At 35.0% G+C, this 22,936-nt stretch overlaps 1 protein-coding gene across 2 annotated transcripts in view; it reads left to right on the top strand.

Moving 5' to 3' along the window:
* LOC145662444 (OCIA domain-containing protein 1-like) overlaps positions 1 to 22,936 on the top strand; it is a 43,393-nt gene that overhangs the window by 3,094 nt on the left and 17,363 nt on the right. The window contains exons 1-2 of one of the 2 annotated variants that reach the window (XM_081728028.1): positions 7,827 to 7,938; positions 19,339 to 19,462. In XM_081728028.1, the coding sequence (XP_081584154.1) occupies positions 7,924 to 7,938; positions 19,339 to 19,462 (139 nt within the window). In that variant the 5' untranslated portion in view covers positions 7,827 to 7,923. Of the gene's footprint in view, positions 1 to 7,826; positions 7,939 to 19,338; positions 19,463 to 22,936 lie in introns of those variants that run through there. The other variant, XM_081728027.1, reaches the window with a different exon arrangement.

The following is a 22,936-nucleotide window of genomic DNA, read 5'->3' as shown; positions in this document are numbered from 1 at the left end:
CCATTCCGTCACACAGCAAGCCTGCATATGCTAAAAGAAAGCTTGACTCAGCAAGTTCTGCTCTGAAAAGTAAAATAAGCAAAGTTGTGGTAAAAGAGCTTGTCTCTAAATAAGATTCTTGTAAAATTTCAAAAGATGTGAAACAAAAGGCTCATGATATGGATAAACTTCTTGATTTAATAAAGGCCAAACTCCAAGGTAAAATTACTAGAAGAGAAAAAGTACAACTGTTAACTTTAGTGCCCTCATCTTGGAGCAGGAAACAGATTGTCGATGAATTTAATTTGAGTGACTATGCCGTCTGGCAAGCAAGGGAAGTTCTCAAGAATAAAGGAATTTTAGCTATTCCTGAACTGAGAAAGGGAAAACAGCTGAGCGAAGATACAATTCAAATAGTAAAGAATTTCTTCCTTGATGAATATTCCAGAATTCTACCTGAAAAAAAAAAAAAAAAAAAAAAAAACCTGAGTATTTCAAAAAATGCACACATGGAGAAGCAATTATTACTTGGGAATTTAAAAGAATTATACTCCTCATTTAAACATCAACATACCATTATTAAAATTTGGATTTTCTAAATTTTGCACGCTACGTCCTAAGTGGTGTATATTAGCAGGTTCTGCTGGGACACATTCCGTGTGCGTGTGTACAATACATCAAAACGTTATTCTCCTACTGCATGCATGTCATATAGAAGAGATATCAAGACTTGATCCATCATCTGGTTTGTTCTGTGTACAGTTGGGATTGCATGCTGAGGCATTGTTCCGAGTGTCCCTCCAGTGAAAATTTGAGACAGCTTCTGATTGCAAAATTCGGATTTTGATCCTGGGGAGGAAGTAACATATTACCAGTGGGTATCAACGGACAGAACAGAATAGTGGAAAGTACTGTCACACTGGACGAGTATGTGACAATTTTGATACGAAAGCTTGTGCCACATTCATTTATTTCCAAAGCACAGTCACATTTCTCAAAGAACAGAAAGAAAGAAATTGAGCCAGAGACAGCCGTTGTTCTGATGGACTTCAGTGAAAATTATTCCTACATAATTCAAGACGAAGTTCAAGGATATCACTGGTCTACTCATTCCTGTACCCTACACGCAGCAGTACTATATACACGTCTTCCTGGATCTGCAGACCTCACTGTTTCTAGTTTGTGTGTGATATCAGATGACTTGGAACACGATGTCGCATTTGTTTATGAGATTCAGAAACAAATAACTTCTTTTCTGAAAGAGCAATTTCCATATGTCAAAAATGTAAATTACTTTAGTAATGGATGTGCTTCGCAGTACAAGAATTGTAAAAACTTAATGAACTTGTGTTACCATTATGAGGATTTTTCCTTAAGTTTATCATGGTCATTTTTTGCTACAAGCTATGGTAGATCCCCACGTGATGGTATTGATGTGACAAGTAAACGTCTGCTTACTAAAGAAAGCCTTCAAAGATGTTCTGGTTTTTTAAATATGCCAGAGAAAGTTCTTATCTTTTGCAGATCTCGCATTGAACATATAAATTTCAGCTTGTTAAAAAAAAAAAAAAAAAAAAAAAAAAAAAAAAAAACCTCATAGATACACGCAAAAACCACAAGATCGTTTTTCTGGTGCAAAAACAATTCCTGGAACACGATCATATCATCAGCTTTCTCCTCTAAGCCAAACCTCGATTGGGACAAAGTACGAAATTGAGTTTTGTTCTGTACTTCTTATTGGTCCTGTTGTTCCTATTTGTAAATTACATTTATGAAAGTACGTCTTCCCAATCGAAAAATGATCCGGTACCGCCCCCGCCCTCCTTCCTCGGACTGTCATATAGCCTTCATTTCTACGTTATTTGAAAGATAATGAATGGACTGTGGATTTGGAAAATAAATTGGATTTTAACATTAAATTAACTTTGATTATATTTATATTAATAGTTCGGCGAACAGATTTTTTTTCTATACAATTTCGAAAGTGATTGTTTCTAGCCTGATTATCCCGCTTCTCTGAACCCCCACACATTTCAACACAAACAACACGTGTACTTAGTAATCACTTGAGACCTGTGTGAGTGAATCGAGCAATAATGTGACAATACCTTGCTTGCATCAATGGCAATAACACTTTACAGGTGACACGAAAAGCTGGCGCGTTGGCCTTGAAGGGTTAGGTTAGAATTACTGACCGAAGCATTCAAAAAACCACTAATATTATTTTACAGTTCCTTAGAACGTACCTTAAGGTTCAGTTTTAAAAAAAAGAGCGGCAAGGTAATTGGTCCGCCTCACAGGGATAATGCACATTATGTAAAATTAGAAATTTACCCAAAAAATTAACTATTTTGAAGTGCAAGGGTGCATTTTTCACACTTTAGTACAGCAATTTGATGGTGTTTTATTATTATTATTAGCTCTACAAACTTACATAACCCTAGGGTAGAAATTTCCAAGTGATACATTGCTTAGATACTAAGATATGAATTTTTGGATTAAGCTTTACGAAATATTAGCCTCGAGAACGACCGGGATGCCTGAAATTCTGAAACTTTGGTCTCGGATTTCTCACAAACTATTACGATTTTGGAAGAAAAATTTTACAGGTCTTCATACCATAGTAGTACACGAAGTTCCATTAAAATCTGAATCGGTCGGTGACATTTCGGATTTTTTCTGGGTGATTTGACGTGTAATGATCCTGAAAGTACTTATACGTAACGTAACGTAACCTACCATAAACTAACCTCAGCTAACCTGAACTAACCTAATATTAGTAGAAATAAGCGAAATTCTATCGGTTTTTGGAAAATTATGCGGAACCCCTACACTAGTATAACGTAAACTAAAGTAACCTAACCTAACCTACTCTAAACTAACCGAATGTGAACAGAAATTACCAAAATTGTAACATTTTTTTAAGAGAAAAAAAGCTGGACTCCTTTTGCTAAACATAGACCAAACAAATTTCTGCAGGGCAAAGAATTAAATACGAAGTAATACGGTTGTATTTTAGGTTTACAAGTGTAGAGTTACAAGTCTAAAGTCGTTAAAAGTGCTTTACGACAGATAAAATAAATGAGTGCATATGAAACATGACTCTATTAGATACTGTCTTATACTGGCGATATATTTCTGCACAGTGTAGGCCGTACAGAACCTGTATTTGTGTTTACATGTGGAGCGTTACTAGTATGATACCGTGACTACTATTGAAACTCGTAAAATTACGAAAAATACCCTCTTTTTCCCACTACCTTCGCTTGCGCGTATACCCATCTTCGCAGACGCGTCTGCCCTCTTCGGACGGGCAAGCCTCCCCTAACTCCGTTAGACAGCATTGGTGCTTTTAATGGCAACCTAGCACATGTTGGTGTGTGTTTTTTGCTCTGTAGTTATTGTGCTTCACATCCAATAGCCATATTTATAAGCAAATCGAAGATTAATAATAGTAATTTTTTGGCAATTTCTTCCGGTTGCCCCGTTGAATTTTATCTATGCCAAGTGAGGTATTTTCTTTTGCCTAGTTTGAACTTTTTACGGGACAATGAGAATGAAATTAGTGAGAGACATAATTTTTCAACAATTCTTTCTAATGGTGCGCTAAAAGTAAATCTGTACAGTACTAAAGTAACATCGTTGATATTTATTGTTGGCAAGTGGATGTCAACTAAATGCTACTCAACACGTATTGTAAATTTAAGAGTACTCGCGCGTGTATATCTTGTGTTCAAAATGTTGACCATTATGTCGCACTCATTCTTCATATTGGTCCTGTAGATCGATGAACATGATAGTGAACACGGGTTGCTGGATCGACAAAACAAATGACCGAATCTTTTGTCTTATCTCCGGTATAGTGCTGGTGGTTGTTTGGAAAATTGCTTCCTTCAACATACCCCATATATAGGTTTCTGGAGCCGTGAGGTCAGGGGAGTGGCAAGGATATGGAAATTCCGTTCCACGGGAAATCAAGCGATGTCCGAACTATCGTGGGCAGAAGGGGAAATAACTCACTTTGCAGTGTGAGGATGCAGTGGGGAATATTTGAAAAACAGCAACTGTTACTACTGGCTGCAAGGTAGTTCCAGTACTTCCAAGCTTAACAACGAAAGTTTTGTCATTTATCAGAAACTTCATTGTCACTACCTTAGAAAATATTTCCTAAGAATTCCTTGGTGCACTATTTTAAGAGGAATTTACCGTTTTGCGTGTAATTACTGTGTCAGGAATTATGCTGCAAACACTATAGTGTAAAGTGAACACAAACCACCTTGTACTAGGTGGCCACTAAAAAGCACGAATGCTATTCGAGTCAGGCAGGAGCGGGCCCGTAGCGGAAGTGAGGGGGTGCGTCCATGGGGAACAGGCGTGTCAGTAATGGTGAATATGCGCGTAAACTAGAATGTCGCTAAAAACGCCAGGGTATGTTAAGGTAGTTAGTTTCTTAACACATTCTTTGCGATTACTTGATACAGAACTTAAATAAGTACTCTGATAAATAACCTTCCATGTGCTCACTTTTTTTTCACACCATCAGAACGATATTCACATTTAAATATGTAACTTTCTCCATTTTTTTTTTTTTATTTTTATTTTTATGGTCGTCCTTCATTTATCACACTTTCTATTCAATTTCAACAATTCGTGTCTTTTCACAAAACGTAATACAACACCTCTTCCTTACCAACATACGTTGTTATAAAAATGAAAATCAAAATGTCACATCAGCCACAGTGAACTACCATGTTTCAACTAATTACCTCGTTAAACTCGAATATCTGGCGTGAGTATACTTAAAATAGTACCAAAAAGACGCACATTGTAGCATGTAAAGAAGCACTTTTTTTTTTTGTATGAATTCTTTGAAAAATGAAAAAAAAAAAAAAAAAAAGTGTATGACAGAAATCTCAAGGAGCTTCTAGAATTTGCCCTTATGAATGTAAATAAGCTGTTGACTTTCGGAACCAAGTGATTGATGAGGGTAAGTCCAACTTATTTGATTCAGATGTTGGGAAGAGAGAAGAGTACAGAGATGGGCCTCAAGAATCTTACTCGCACAGTAACATTGTAGGGCATCAGTGTTCTTGTTTGGGGGTCATTACTGTGCTGCTGGGGTCGGGAATTTTTTCTTCGTAAAAGGAAAACAGAATATTCTGTATTCTGTAGAATAATCTGTAATATTCTGTAGAATAATCTGCTATAAAGCATTCTAAGAATGGGTCCCAATGAGGATTTCTTATTTATGCATGATAACGATCCGAAGCAAATAGCACGTAGATGTGAGCACAAACAACTTCACACACACACACATACCTTCGCAGTGTTCTATAGAACATTTACCGGTAATACTTGACCAAAAATATAATATGGAAGATTATTTCTAACAAAGCATATCTAAAGAATGCGCTATTGGAAGATTGGTATATTTCATATGCAATTACAGCGAGTTTGGCTCCTTACATCCAGGAAGGCTTCATGCAATTATATTTGCAAATACGAACACCCGCAAAGTACTAATCACTTAAAATTGCTATTTTATTATTTTCTTGAATATGTCAATTATGTGAACATTTTTTTTCCATGGATGATTTTAGACTTATTTTTTTCTTAGAGAGAGAGAGCTTTTAATTAAAAACTCCAACGTTACTATATTCATAGATGTTTAAACGTGGAATACATAATTTAATCAACCATTACATACACGATATGAATGGTATCATTGAAATTTTATGAAACCTGGCACTGTACGAATACTTTTTCAAGTCACTGTATACTGTCTTTCCGCATCATTGCGAATGTTGCCAATACTACACACGGGTTACGTAGAAATATTGAATTATTGTATTAACTGCTACCTTTAAAAAGTAGCATGTTTTTTGTGTGATGATACAGACTTTTAAGTGTTTCCATATAAAACAGATGTGAAAATGTTTAGAATACGTCGTCTCACATAACTGCTAGTAAATTTTGATTCAAGTTTTTTTGTTTGTTCACTTCATTTTCATATGAAATCGAATCTATAACCTATCACAAAATAGCAAACAAAATAACTTACTAAATACTACTTGGGTTTTCTTTGCTTATAGATGCATATTTATCTGCGTATTTTAAAACGAACATTTTTTTGTGTATAATATAATACATGTAGGTAATAAAGTAGAAGTTTTATTTCTTTCGAAAAACAATTTTAAAACAAACATTTCTTTATCCGATATAGTCTGTTTTTTTCTTCGCGTTTCACGCTTTAATCATCCATTTCGCCCTCTTTCTTTTCTCCCTTCTACTCAACTTACGGACTCGGGACCGCGGTGGCTCAGTGGTAGAGCGTTCACGTCTGGTGCACGGGGTCCCGGGTTCAAAACCTGCTCCCGCGAAGTGAACTTTGTGGTGGACAAACACCGTGTGCGTGGGTTTTCTTGGGGTTCTCCCGTTTCCTCCCACTTTCTTCATTTCACCATTTTTAATTCATTACTCTTCTTTAGCCTAGCCGGCATAATCGTGGGACGTAAAACTCAAAAATTTCATTTCATTTCAACTTACGAAGTCATGGTTGCTGAGCAAACGCACACACGCAGGTATCTAAATAGTACCATAAGTTATTGCACCCAAACCAAACGACTGCTCCGAGAGGCGGAGAGCTTATACATTTCGATGGGAATAAGTCCTTTCTTTTACTCATATTACTGTTCCTCGAATTCTTTTTTACTATATAAAATTCGCATTGTGTTTTGGTGAATTATCGACAATGTATTTAAAGAATCGTTTTTTTAAAGGTTCCAAGAGTTACTTTTAGTGTTAACTAACTATAACCTATGGAACCCGGAGTTTCAATACCACAATCTCAAAAGCTCTCTACGGACTTCTGCCCTTAGCCAACTGAATCCAGTTTCTACTTGGTATTCCTATTTCTGCAAGATTCATCTTAATGTCCTTCCATCTGCGTGTAGGTCTTCCTAATGGCCGTTTTCCGATTGGACTTCCAATTAAAACTTTGAAAGTAATTCCTACTTTCTTCCATTCTGACTACATGATTGAACCAAGTCAAGCACAAGAGGGGAGTGGATGTGGACAATAAGGTCCTGGAGAACTAATGTTGTCTGTGCTTCATGAAAAGAATTACAACATGCGACAAAAAGTGAATATTTTTCCGAAATCCGAGGACGCATAAACAATATTTAAACAAATGCCGGAACCTGTTACCAAAGATGATGCTCTGCGTGTGATAGAATTATGAGGAGATAATTTATTACGAGTTCATTGCGGACAGTTGAACCTCTACTCCAAACAATAGAAGCGCGTGTAGGACATTGTGTGCTAGGAGTCGAAACTAGGCCTCACACCATCGGGTTATTACTTGTTCTGATCTGTGGGTTATTTCCTACTCTTGCGATGGGTCAGCAATGAAGAGAAAGTGGAAACTGCAGTGCAAGAGTTTTTCGCCTCGAAGAAAGGAACTCGTTTCGATGTGGAATTGAATAAGTGGCCTAAAAGTGTCTACAATCGGTGCCTCTACCAAGAGTGTTAGGCACCTTTCGTTCTAACTTGACTCATAAAGTAAGCATGTGACCGATATTGCAAAGGGTTTGACTCACTTTTGTACTTTATGGTAAATAATTTTCTGTTTCCCAGTATTTATTATTCCAAACAATTCGGAATTTTCATGGGCTTATTTCATTTGATTCTTGTGACCCTTATTTCTTAGTATTGAAATTATCTATATTATTCATTATAGAAATAAAATGTTTAAAATATATTTAAAATTGTCTGGTAATTTGCAGAATTTCGAAACTTCAATGTCAATTCAAGTCATCTAAGAGAACTTTTAACAATATTTGAGATTCAGTATTCGAAAGTGTGTCAAAATATAGATGACTTGTGTGAACGAGAATCGAAGTAACTGTGTTGCGAATTGAAAGCTTAAGTTTCTGCTGGTATGCTATGTCAGACGGCAAGGTAAGGATTTCCCAGTGCTGTTAAATTTAGTTTAAGGAACAGGCTAAGTTCCAGATTTACCATCAAAATAATCACATCAAGCTAAAAAGACAAATTTTGACTCTAACATAATCTAATCTGACGTTCTTAAGTAGAAGGTAGGTAATATTAGAGTGACACGTTTTTTAAGAATGTAATCGAATTTATTGATACATAGCTTCGTAACTCGTGACAAGAGAATAGTTTTATATACATGATGTTTCAAATGGAGTATTACATCATTGGGAGGTGATTCTGTTTACCTACGAAAATAAGTTATTTCTTCCGAAAAAATAAATCCGAAATTGGATTCGTTTCTCAGTTATGAATGTCGCAATTTGTTGAGCTAGTAATGTGTCCCTCAATTGAGGAAAAGGTTTGTCTTTGATTGGTTTTAGACCATAGAAATCTTCACTATAAGAACACATATTTAGGTAACGTTTAACAGGCTTGTTCTATGTATTATTTTGTTCAATTCTAATGTCTAATGCTTGTCCCAATTAGTGATTTGGTTTTTTGGAAAGTTTGACTATACTCCGATCAATATTAGAAACGAATTATTTCAAAAACCACGTAGAAATTTGTATTGAGAAGGGAAGCTACTATCGGGAGAGAGGAGGCTATTCACGACAGTAGTTGCAGGTGGAGGGTTTCTATAGAAAGGGGAATCAAACAATGTTGCCGCCTTGTATCGCTTGTTCAAAAGAGTTTGTCAAGCAAAATGGAGGAAACACAGCGATCGCGTCAGAAGGGTAACACGTATTCGTCCAAATCTCACTTCGTCTCGTATTCTGATCCTAGTATAAGTCCAAAACCCAAGCTTAGATTGTCCATAATTCGGGAACCAAAGGTCTGCATAAGAAAGTATTTGACATGCGTATTAACCAAGCCTAAGGTTATCTTAGTATTGGACTAAGGACGAAGTGGTCAGGTTCTATTTATGGAGTATTGAACTGTATGGTTCAGAGACTTGTACATTACGGAAGGCAGGGAAGAAATATTTAGAGGGCTTCGAAATGTGGTGGTGGAGGAAGATGGAGAAGATAAAATGGACAGAGAGAGCAACAAAGGAAGATATTTTAAAACGGATAGGAGAGAAGAGGAAGCTTAGCTGGCATCCTTCGTAGGAAGGCCAATTGGATTGGACATCTTGCGGAGAAATTGTCTTCATACCACCATAGAAGGAAGCGAGGAATAGGAAGAAGAACAGAAGTGATCTACGATTTGAAAAATAGAAGAAAATATTGGGTGTTAAAAGATGAAGCTGATGATCGAGAAACGTGGAAGAAATGTTTTCAGGCTTAATACTCTTATGTATTTACTCTGTCCATGTGTCTGTCCGTCCGTCTAGAAGACAGAAAATTTCAATATAACTACTTGATGAGATAACAGCTAAACTCAATCAGTCTGTAAATGGTCACAGTTAGGAGACGAGTTTATCGATGGAGGCGATAATCAAACCGGAAGTATCAGAGATCAGCCACTTCCGGTTTTAACGTTTGTTGTATAGAGTAAAAACAGATGCAAGAAGGGATTTTCTGCAATTAAGCGTTCTAAGAATATATTCCATGTCCAGTCGAATCTCTCTCTTAAAACCGGAAGTGACAGAAAATCAACCTTTTCTGGCTTTAACGGTGATCACTAATAGCGAGATGCGGTAATAGAGAGTGAGAAGCTGTTTCCTTCGATCAATAAAGCGACTCATACCCACTCTGATCTCTACTAAAAGGGAAGTGGTAGATTCTATCATTTCCGGTTTTAATATTAACTGAGAAAATATCACGCTATACAAACCAAATTCCTTCACGTGGCATACACGTATCATTACTACTCTTTTTTAATTTTTAAAGAAGAAAAATCGAATGAAGGACAAAATAAACTTCTAACCACATAGTACAGTAAGCGACAGAAGTTCTTTCCGGAACGTACAGAAAATTACATTCTTTTTAATTTACTGAAATCTGTACTCAAATTGACCTTCCATTCTGAAGTTATTTACGGAACTAATTTCATCGAATGGAAAGAATTTTTGTACAAGCACTTCCGTGTTTACGGGATGAGATAGGGAAAATTTCAGTGAATATCATACATGAAGTAACGACTAGTGTTAAGTTAAGTTAGACTGCGGAAGGCATTCTCTATAGAGAAAGAGTCTTGAGTGGTGATCTCAACGAGGTATATCGAGACATTAAACTGCATAAAAAGCATTCTGTGCATATTGAATTACAAAAGGTTGACTGATCTATATCCGACCAATTCGACAGTGCTGCTATTACCTATATAGTAGCGCTAAATACATGAAACCGGTGCTAGTGAAATGCCGTCCAAAGGAATAGTTATTGGGAAAGATATATCGTGCTTCTTTTCAGTGCATATTTTTTCTTCCAACGGAATAGTGAAACAATGTCGAAAAGAGTTTAACCATCAGAATGACCATAGTCAGGCAAGCAAAATTGAGTCCATGCAGAATCTTCCGTTAACGAAAGAGGCCCGTTCAAGGCTACGAGCGAAAGTGTCCCTTCAGGTGCTTCGTGGAATTCGTCTATTGGTAGGCCAAAAGAATGCATCATCCAGTTGCGTCAATCACCATAGATTAATTCTGACGCGTCCCACTGTGAGCCATAACCTTATTGTGCCCCACCAAGCTGAACATAAAACACACTGCCACAGACTTTACGAAATACTCTACAAGAATGGTGTGCTCTGAGGTTTTGTCACGACATGAAACAGGAGACGGGAATCCTGCTATTCCCTATCATGACGTGTTTGTGTAAGAAGCCTTGACGACAGCTCAATGTATTTGCCCTCTCTGGCCCGTGTAAAAATCTGCAGAGAGGAATAGATTGAAATTCCTATGCCCATGCTCCAATTTGTTCTGTAATGTCAAAATTGCAATGTCGGGCGATTGTCCATATCGTGGTGATCCGATAGAACACCACCGACGGTAGCAATACAGCTTTTCGTAGAGTAATTACACTTCGAAAATTACGTAATCAGCCTTCTGTATAGAGTGTGAACTACATCTAGCATAGCTTTCTCTGAAAATTTCCATACCGTTTCCTGTAAAAGCCAATACTCAATATTTATTTTTTTGACAATGCAAAGTTTGTAACTAAGAGACGAGGCAGATTTGGATTTTTCTTCAGGCTTTTCGACTTGTTTTTGTGTGAAGACTTATCTCCCAAGCATGGAAGCACAAACTGTGAAATACCCTGAATATGTATTTGTAGTATTCATTGTGATTGAGAAGCATGTTGTTTCGGTTTTTGCGTTGTATAGCCACCAACAAAAGTGCGTTCTTTTTTTCCCAATAGCCAAAACGAATTGACTAATTTGAGTAGAACTATTTTCAGTTAGCAAAATACGTAGTTCTCTTATCTTGTACAGAAAAGCACTCAGATGAGTCAGTCCGAAGTAACCAACAACAGAAAAAAAAGAGGGTTCGATACACACTTTTACTGATTATTTCTCAGCCATGTTCAATAATTTTTAAAAAACATATCCCTTAATGTGTCTTTATTGATAATCCCCGTATAGTTTCAATAACTCCTCTTGTCTTCTTCGGCGGGTTTGTAGATTCTTTTTTTCAAACTTACATCACATCTCATGACAGAGAAATGTCATCTTGTACCTTTTCCTGGTACTGATCAGTTAAAGATGAGGTTACACAACTCAATTGAAAGTTTCAAATTATTCTTTCGAATTTATGTGCACTTTGGACTCTTGTAAGTAACTTAAATCGAATTTTGCACTTCCTCAGAATCTTCTGAAAGTGGAGCAAAACACTCACTTATTGCTTGATGATATTATAAGTTGAAGAATGCCACTTTCAAGAGGACCTCTGGTTGGACTAGTGGCTAGCAGGCTTGCCTTTGGTGTGCGTTGTCCTGGGTTTGATTCCCGGAGTACAGTTGAATGAAAAAAGTGATTCGGATTCTAGTCTCCTTTAGCCACCCAGGCATAATCGTGAGACGTTAAATTCAAACAAACCAAAAGCCACTGGCAAGAAGTGGAACATGTCACAAAATTAATTTAGAGAAATAGATTGGTAGTTGCCTTCCTTTGTGGAATAAGAATAATTGGCATGCATTTCTAACAAATGTGTAAATAAGGCAGTGAATTTTGGGGGAACTAGCGGGTACGCTTTAATACAAAATAGAGCTAATCATGCGTCAATTTCGTTTATTGAGTAATTCTGATAACATTTGTCAGTGAGTACTAATTACCACATAGTAATGTTTCCTGACTTAAAAACAAACTTTAACGAAGGAAGTAAAGTTTTGAATTGATCTCTTTGTACGTAGAAAATATTTATTGCATCATTATTAGAGGGCGGAAGTTCATAACCTAAGTATGTCTTTCACACTAGATGACTTTTGAGGTAGAATTTAGAAATTTAATGCCACTACATTGAGATCTGTGTACTGTTCGTAAATTAGCGGAAATTTCTTATGTAAATATGAATTTACTTAAATTGAACTTACGCAACTTGGGAACTATTTGTATTCTTTATTATATTTGTTGTACACTAAAATAAAAAAAAAATAATGTAAAAAAACGTGATGGGGAGTGCGATGATCACTAATTTTCTTCTTTCGACACATACATTTCGAAAGCCTCCGAGTTGTTTTTCATAACTTTTTCACCTTGTTGAAACAAACATTTGATAACTCGTATTCTTTACTTTGTAGTCAAAGCTTACATTTTTTTTTTTTTTTTTAATCATAAAATACATTTTCGTTCTTCCTAAAGGCTTCTTTCCACATTCATTTCGCGGCCTCTTCATTAAAATGGAGGTATTCCTGAAGGTAACAAGAAAGGGGAAAATTACCATACGGCGATTATCATGGTCTTTTTCTCTCTTGCAAACGCAATCTAAAATTTATGCTTGCCTTAGCAGTTGAGAGATTTCAGATTTGAATACCTCTGCTGGTGTTTGTAAGTTAAGCTTTTCTAAGCTCTAGTTGACTTCCACGCAAGAATTTCTTCCTCTTGATCATTTTATTAATGCTAGTAATGATGCACAGGACCTTAGATGAAATAAAATAAAGTTATTTATTTATTTTTACTTGGTATTGCGTTTTTTATTGGGGCAATATATTTCATCCATCTTTCATATTGTGGACGTTATTAGGATTTCAACTTATTTTAACAGGTAAGTGCAAGTTTCCTGCATGTTTAACTCCTCGTCTTTAATTTTATTCTAAAATTTATACTGTAAATTGTGAGAAAAGACTTGAAATTATATGAAAGCACCACCATTACAATGTGCTTGAACTCCTTTGTAACTATATCGTTAGTGTACACGCCTTTGACGTGGGAGATCTGGATTCGATTCACAGTAGGAACTCATATGGTTAGGTTCCCGTGTCTTATATAATCTTGGTGCTGAACGGGACATTAAATCAAACAAGTCAACCAACCAACTGGAGCGTGCTTTTCATTTTTGTGTCTATTGTACTCACTGTTGTCTTGTGAGATTTTTCAGTTATGTACACAGATATTTGCACAATTACCGAACTTTAGACAAGCTGAATTAAATATGATGTACAAAATTCGCACTTACCTCCAAAACTAAGCTGTATTAGATGGGTGGAATGTATTGATCCAATTAAAATTTAGTGTAGTATTAAGTGAAATAGCTTTTAGTTTGTTTCATGTTAGTACAAGTTGCGTCCTGAAATCTGTATCCTTAAATGAAAGTCAGTTGAATTCCAATTTCCAATTCTAAACTTGGAAAGAAACTCTAAATTACACCTTATGTTCAGTGCTATACATCTCTCTCTCTCTCTCTCTCTATATATATATATATATATATAAAATCTGCGTTTATTAAGCGGTATCGTGTCGCATTTGGCGATGCAAAAACATGGAAATGCAATACAAATTGAAAACTGTATCGCATATTGCGATGTGTTTTTGCATCTTTCGTTACTACCACGGAAGCTAAAATAAGGAGCAAGTTAAAAAAAAATTACCATTATTTCAAGAAACTTTTCGTCGGAGGGTTGGTTGCTGCAAGGAAAAATGCCTCAATTTTGGATTACAAAATAGTTTTCCGCTCTGTGTTTCCTTTCCTTTGTCGGTTTGTTGCTAATGGGGTATCTTCCAGACCTTCTCAGGTTTCGTGTCATCCTATCCTTGTTTCTGAGTGTGTAATAAAGAATGAATGCATAAAGCATGAATGCGGCTTTGATATGATTATTAAATTACAGATGTGCATACAGTAGATCACTGAAACACTAACGGCATTCTTCAGCGCAGAAAATGCAGAAAAATACATTGATCTCTCTCTCTCTCTCTCTCTCTCTCTCTTTTTTTTTTTTTTTTTCATTTAAAGTACTGATATACTGAATGCCCCTTATAAAAACCAACATACAGTATTTACAAGATTTCTCCTCGTGATATGCCACGAACCTAACTCAAAAAACATCTCGACTAGATAATAATAGTAATAGATTCATAGAAGAAATCCAATAATTACGAAAGTAATTCACAGCTCCATTCATAATGGATGGAATTGTAAAGTACTTTCGTATTTATTGGACTTCTTTTATGAATCAATACATAAGGTGCAATTCAAAATGAAATTTTTATCGCAATTTACTACTCAAAATGTAAAAAAATGTATGTATATATATATATAAATATAAAGAGAATGAGGTCATGAATAAACCCATTTAAACAGTAGTTCTGAAAGTGGGATCCGCGACGCCTAAAAATTGAAATGTATTGTAATACAATGGAACTCTCAGCTGTTAAGCAAGAAGTATTTTTTTTTCAGTTACTAAAAAGAAAGCAATTAAAAATTATACCTACATTTGTAAATTTAAATATTTCCCTACTTTACTCAATTTCTCCCCTGAAGCTGTTCAAACGTTATAAAGGACTATTTCAAGTAAGAGAAATTTCTTCTTCGTTAGGGCATTTTTGCAGAAGCAGTTATACATTAATTGCATGATGCCTCGGAATTTCACGGATTTTATCTTCAAGTGACAGAAAGCTCGCACCACTACCACCAATTTCAGATTTATTTATTTTTTTAAAAAAGTAAATGTTAAGTCATTCCTATATTTATAAACATCAAGCTTTCCCCCCTCCTCAATTCTGGAATTTCTAAAAAGAAAGAAAAAAAAAACAATGAGAATCCCCTCCCAAACTATGTTCAAAGAAAACGATCTTTGTAGCTTTTGGTTGCGCGTGTGCGCTGTGAGTATGAAGATTTGTCTAAAAAGGCATTGCAACATTTGATGTCTTTTTCTACCACTTGTACTTATGTGGGCAGATCTTTTCTGCTTTTTGCAGTATTGAAACCTTAAAGCGGAATCGTTTTAATGTGGAAACGCATCTAAGATTGATGGTGACAAAACTTACTCCAGATTTCAATGCAATTATGAGAAAAAAAAAAAAATAATTCCTCACATTAGTGACCCCCCCACTCCAGATTTCAATGCAATTATGAGAAAAAAAAAAAATAATTCCTCACATTAGTGACCCCCCCCCTCCCCCCAATTAAGAACATTATCAATTGGTTTTCCTTTTTTTAAAAGTTGATTTTCAGTCTTAAAAGTTACTGTATTTTCAATTGAAATTTCGTTCACTAGGAAAAACAGTCATGTATCTTTAGAATAAATTACTTATTGCATTATTTTTCTTGATCTTTTTCTTATCAGTGGTTATTCTAATTAGTATATTATTAATAGCTACCACGTAAAATTTCAGATAGCATTTCCCTGGTTCGATCCCAGCTCGCGCCGTGTGGACTTTGTGGTGGACAAACACCTTGCTCATGGGTTTTCTCGGGGTTCTCCCGTTTCCTCCCACTTTCTTCATTCCACCATTTCATTCATTTCTCATCATCACCGTCTCCTTTAGCCTAACCGGCATAACTATGGGACGTAAAACTGAAAGATTTCATTTCATTTTTTTTCAGATAACATTGCAAAGGGGTCCATAGATCACTTCCCGAATGAACAAAGGGTCCACGTTATTGGAAAGTTTGAGAACCACTGCATTAAAGTATAGTAGCGCACACAAATGACCAAGTTGTTCTGAATCCAACAATTTATCAACTCAAATAATTTTGTTGACAAAACGTAATGAAAACAAGTGAGTAAAACAAAGCATAACAATAAGCCTATTGAACCAATAGATAAATTAAAATTCTGACCTTAATGCAAATTCTGAAGAAAGATCTTCGTAATTTCCAGAATACAAAGAGCCTGTTGTAAAATCATGTTGTTGAAACTGCAGTACTAAGTTAAACACAGACAATTAATTATACGTGAATAATCTCATGTAATCAGGGCTTAAGTTTGTTTTAGTTCTTCCAAAAAATAAATGATAAATATAAACAAAAAGTGCTAAACTAAATGGCAATGAAAGGACAAAAATAAAGTAAACATAATTGTGTAAACATAAATAATACATTCTACTGGAATTCAAAAAAACAAAATATAATAATAATAAATTTTCTAAAGCTATTAAGAGTTAAAAAATGTTTACGTTCGTGACATATCTCACCTATAAAGTTTTATTGCAACTAGTCAAAAACATAATAGTTCATTAATCCTCAAACGTAAATAATGTGGAACATCATAAACAAAGAAATAAATATTGTGATCAAAAACATTTGACAGGAATTTAATCATTACTTTTTTCATCTTGTTATTAATATAAACTTTATGTAGACAGCCTTCAGTCAATTTTTCAAAAATAGAAAATAATTCCTATTTATGTTTAAAGTTATATATATATATATTTTACAGCTTGTAATTGTATGTAAATAGTTTTGAAATCAATATAATTGATGAACTTTTTAAGATCATATACTGGAACAGAATTATATCTCGGTGGCTTTTGTACATCTTAGTTCTTAGTACATTGTTTATATTCAATAAGTAAACAAACTGGGAAACATCATTAAAAGTCGCATGATGTACATAGCATATTTTTGTTTGTGCAAATGAGCAAAGTAAAAAATACCAATTTTATATATGTAGCTGTACACACATAGGAATGCGTTTGATAGCTGTTGATGATATAAGTAAGTGAAAGGCAATTATTCCCATTCTGAAAGCTAAACAACTGTTGTCTGGAACGATCAAAAGCATATACACTTTATTTTCCAAAAGTATTTATTTATTGATTTTTTATTTATTTACTTTTTGACGTGGTCGAATATTTGTAAGCTGTGTATAATTTTAATATATACTAGCTGAACCTGCGCTATTTACAAAGCACACAGTTCTAATATGAGCGTAAATCTCTTTCCCACTACTCACTATATCTGTGCAAGTTCCGTTACGGACACAAGTAAAGGACAGGAAGACACTCAAAGGGAGTGAATTGTTTGTAGACAAACATATAAATGTAGTATTTTAGTATATAGAATGATGGAATGAGTTTGTGGCAAACTTGGATAATCCGAGTACGCCTCATTGTGGGTCCATAAGCCTTCGAAGTTGCCAGCTTGCAGTAGTAGGTTTTATTATTCAGATTAAAGCAAAGCGCCTGACATGTCCATCAACCCACTATACGTAGCTCCTCTACTGGTTGCCTTTCACAAGGGTGTCAACCTTTAACATCCTGGTGACAATGTTAAACGACGCCTGAAATGTGGAATAGGAAATTAAAGACCAGGTTTTTTTTTTAATTAATTCGAATGAGAACTGGCAAATCTACACAAAATTTGGAAACGACCAGCGGAAACGGTACGTTTTTAGCACTTGTAGTTTCCGAGATCTCATTGTTGAAAGGATTGGCCACAAACATATTAACTTTCCTTGATCACAAACATATAAACCTAACATTTTAATATATATATTTCATTTTTAATCTGGATTCAATTTATTGTTCCAACTTCATTGTATCATATATTGGATTCGTAATTAACTGTTTCTAGTTCGTGTTTTTCGCTCTAACAATTTACATACGTCCCTATAGGAGTTAAAGTACATAAAAGTTCTCATTCCTTAAAAAGATCCAAAAGGCATAAAATCTGTGAATGGTTTCAAGACACTCTACATCTTTCCCTCGGTGTAGCTAAATAAAATTTGTTGCTACATAAAGAACATTTAATATGAAAATCATTTTCTTGTATAGAATAAAAGTGATGAAGTAAGTTTGTAGTTGAAAAGAAGATTTCTGTTTCTTCTACGTTAGATTACAAATAACGCTCAACTGATGATCTTGAGCTAACATCCAATCAGTGATCTTGAACTACGAATCACGTAGCAAACTTACGATGGAATATATACCGACACTTTTTTCTTTTTAACCTGAAACATTTACACACATACACACTCAAGAAGTATTTTCTGAGTTAATAACATTTGTGAATTAAAACTTTCAAGTTTTTCGTATTTTCTGTTCCCGAATCCAGAAATTTTAGAAGGATGTACAATTGAAAATTAGATCGCATTAGGTTACGTTATATTCTGCTTCTTCTCTCCACTTCTTTCTCATCGGGTACAACACTTTATAGCTTTCAAAATTAGGCCTAGTTTACGAACTACCGTAAGCAATTACGCTTTACTTACATCAAAGTAACTCACATGTACTTTTATCATGTAACAAACACTACAGTTGTTTACCATTATACGAGGTATGGTCATTTTTACTTGCTGTTAATAGATATGCAACCATCGTATCAATTAATGATTATACGAGGGAAAATTATAATTTTCCTTGAGAAATCATAAAAGCAATGGGGCAAACAAGTAATCGGTGTAGTGCGAGAGGCATCCATACGTGATTTGGTATCGTACAACCAATATCTTGCAAATGACACTATCACAGTGCTAGCAGGAAGTTTGGGTGAGTGGCCTCTTCTGTGCCCGGCAAGTATTTAGGTTGGAAAAGTCAATCCTGAGTGGTATTATCAGACACTGAGAAGACTAAAATATGCTATTCGCAGAAAGTGGCGTGACCTGACATCTGCCATTTTTCTTTTGTATAACAATGCAAGACTACATTCTTCGGCAACAACGCAAAACCATATTGCCACCCTCAATTGGAAGCATTTTGCTAATCTTCTATACAGTCCGAACCTCTTGCCGAGCGATTTCCAGCTTTTTTCCAGCTTAACGCGGAAGGCACTTTGAAACCAATGATGGAATGAAGAAGGCTCTGATGGAGCTTTTCCGTGTATGGTACAGGATTTTTTTTTTTTTTTTTTTTTCAAAAAGGGTTTCTAAACCTTATTGAGCGGTATTACAGTGGTTTTTATGTGGGAAGATAATCTTAATTCTAGGTAATAATGATGAAAATCTTTATTTTCACAGTATATTATTTGTCTTACCATAGCCGCTAGAAGAATGTTATTTTCCGATTGTTTCTCGAAGAAACTAATGTTTACATATTCTTTCTTTTTCATTTCAGCCCTATCGTTTTACTCCTGAGGAGGTGAGAGTTCTTAAGCAATGTAGTCATGAAGCGTTTTACCAACGCTGCCTTCCCTTTGCGACAGTTCTAGGCGTAGGTGCCTTTTATGGAGTTAAAAATGGTTTGTGAACTTTATTAGTACTACTACTACTTGAAGTAACAGTTACAAAAAAAAAAAAAAAAAAAAAAAATCATTAATGAATAATTTATAACCTTACCCTTTCATTAACTGTGTCTCTACGTTGTGGAAGGAGGCATAATATCATGCATAGGCTAACAGCTTGACAGGATCGTAAAAGATAAAATATCAATGCTCAAGCTTAGGACACTAGGATTTAAGTATGTTCAAGTGCAAGAAATTTACATGATCAAGTTTTTGATAATATATATATATATATGTATATATATATATATATATATATATATATATATATATATATATATATATATATATATATATATATATATATATATATATATTAATATTTATTTTTATAATATATATATTTTTTTAATATTTACTTTTACCGTGTACAGAAATAGTGCAAGGTAAAATCCTGTGAAGTGAAAAGAGTAGCATGTAAGTTACCTATTTCTGCTGAGGAAGGTATCAGAAAATACCAAAACAGTACAGGTAAAGTATATTAAATATAAGACACTGTTAATAAAACGTAACTATACGAGATACTGTGTCATTTCATACCCTTAAATAATCATTAAGAAGCTATTTTCTCTAAGAAGTGCAAAAAATATCTTGAAAAACGATAGTTGAGTAGGTTTTATGTAACTTTCTTATCAGAAATGAATTAATTATCATCTTTAGGGATGCACTAAATATAAGATATTCAAGCGAAATAGTCGGTGAACCGAACTCAGAAACTTCCCGCATGCCAAGCTGTAAAACAGCCTCTGTTGCCGTGTTACTTGGTTATCAAATTTCGTTCAGATCTCACCAGTAGTTACCGAGAAATAAAATACCACATACAAGCCAAGCCGAGCCTGTTCCTGATCGAGCTCGCCTATTAAATATAGCAATCTTTATTCCTTATGGACGATAGCGCACCAATTTTTTTTTTAGATTCAGCTAGTAGTTACTGAGACATAAAGTACCATATACACAGATACATGTGGAGTGAAACTAAAAACTCACATATGCTTACGTCGAAGGCTGATAATTACTAATTGAACGTAAGAAACGTTTATGTGCATTAGATTCTATTTTAGTGTGGTTTGTGGTAAACAGCAGTTTCATTTTACTCATCTACATGTTCCGATAAAAAGCCAAATGCTAATTTCGATATGTGCTAATTTCGAATATTTTTCTTCAGTAATAGTGAGTTGGTCTGAGTTTGTGAAAGGAATAGATCGTATTCTTAAGTGGTTTCAACCAGAGCGAAATTATGTAACCAGTAAAGTAGATTTTTTTTGTCTATGTATGTTGATCAGTTAACTTCGTTACAATAAGTGGTATTGTTACGAAACGTAATTGGTTGTATAATTTCACTGGAAGTTGAAACCACTTAAAAGTGTGATCTATCTGAAAATTAAATAAAGTCTAGTACTACTGAGGAAGAATATTCCAGTAAATATTCGAAATATTCAATTTTTTTTTAAACAGGAACATGCAAATGAGTAAAATAGAATCTAATAAAGTATATAGATAACTTAATTCAAAAAAGAATTATGAGGGTAGCTGAGTGTGCTTGCTGACACTTGAGTTAAATCATGAAGTAGTCATATAAACATATCAACTATATTTTATATCAAAATTTTAGAGCTTCAGTTGTCTTAGATTCTTTTTATTTTCCTGCATGTTGCAGATTCAAAATATAGTGAGTTAAAAAAATGGAAGATATTGGTTAGATATGAATAAATAATTTAGTTTCAGTATTTGTTATTTCAGATATTAATAATAAAATGTAGAATAACAGGACGAAATTAATTAATACGCACGTACTTTGTCTTTTACAATATATTGGCTGCCGAAGGAAATTGGGACATATAGGCCTAAGACAAATATATTTGGGTTTGTAATATATTATTTCCTTAGGGTTTTGTATTACCTTCGATTGTTATAGCGGCAGCTTTGGCTTGTTTTTTATTTATTTATTTATTATTATTTTTTAACATGAGATAACGCCCATCGAAGGCGAAGAGTGCATTACTCAGCTCTTGTAATAATCGGGAGTCCGTTTGAGTATATAAGTTATTAAAAATAATGGTGAATACAACAAAAAATATCGTAGATTAAATTTATTAATCATTCTGTAGACGATATTACTTGTATGTTTGTACAAAATGGTATGGTATAGAACTCGTCAATATATATATATATATATATATATATATATATATAATAGACACAATACTTAGAACAAATACAATGCTCTTCTTTTAACAACTTGTGAAAATATATATGGGATAAATCAATTCTACAATTTATGTAACAATGATATATACACTATGTGATCAAAGGTATCCGGACACCCCCAAAAACACTTTTTTAATATTAGGTGCATTGTGCTGCCACCTATTGCCAGGTACTCATTATCAGCGACCTCAGTGGTCATTAGACATCGGGAGAAAGCAGAATGGGGCACTTCGCGGAACTCACGGACTTCGAACGTGGTCAGGTGATTGGGTGTCACTTGTGTCAGAAGTCTGTACGCGAGATTTCCACACTCCTAAACATCCCTAGGTCCACTGTGTCTGATGTGATAGTGAAGTGGAAACGTGAAGAGACACGTACAGCACAAAAGCTTACAGGTTGACCTCGTCTGTTGACTGACAGAGACCGCCGATAGTTGAAGAGTGTCGTAAAGTGTAATAGGCAGACATCTATCCAGACCATCACACAGGAATTCCAAACTGCTCCAAGTACTATGACAGTTAGGCGTGAGGTGAGAAAATTTGGATTTTATGGTCGAGTGGCTGCTCATAAGCCAAACATCACGCAGGTGAATGCCAAACGACGCCTCGCTTGGTGTAAGGAGCGTAAATATTGGACGATTGAACAGTGGAAAAACGTTGTGTGGAGTAACGAATCACGGTACACAATTTGGCGATCCAATGTCATGGTGTGGGTATGGCGAATGCCCGGTGAATGTCATCTGTCAGCATGTGTAGTGCCAAAAGTAAAATTCGGAGGTGGTGGTGTTATGGTGTGGTCGTGTTTTTCTTGGAGGGGGCTTGCACCCCTTGTTGTTTTGCGTGGCACTCTCACAGCGCAGGCCTACATTGATGTTTTAAGCACCTTCTTGCTTCCCACTGTTGAAGAGCAATTCAGCAGGGTTGGCAAAAACCATGGTTTTTATTTAAAAAAACAAAAAAACACGTTTTTTTTGGGTTTAAACCAGGTTTTTAAGATTTAAATGATTTGCTCTATATATTCATATCATATATGGACAGAAATAAGTTTGTTTCGCCTTGATGTTATTATGCAACAACAGGGTTATGCTGGAAGGGGTCACATAAGCTAAAAGCGGAATAAAAACCGCTTCTTGAGTAACCCTAGAGAAAGTGTCCACCATTTGAACTCAGAACCAGGACTAATTGGCCACAAATGCGATACGTCTGCCGACTCACTCACGAAGGA

The sequence above is a fragment of the Thermobia domestica genome, chromosome 10 (assembly GCF_964235325.1).
Source record: "Thermobia domestica chromosome 10, izTheDome1.hap1.1, whole genome shotgun sequence".
NCBI classification, from domain to species: domain Eukaryota; kingdom Metazoa; phylum Arthropoda; class Insecta; order Zygentoma; family Lepismatidae; genus Thermobia; species Thermobia domestica.
This window is presented reverse-complemented; position numbering and strand designations above follow the sequence as displayed.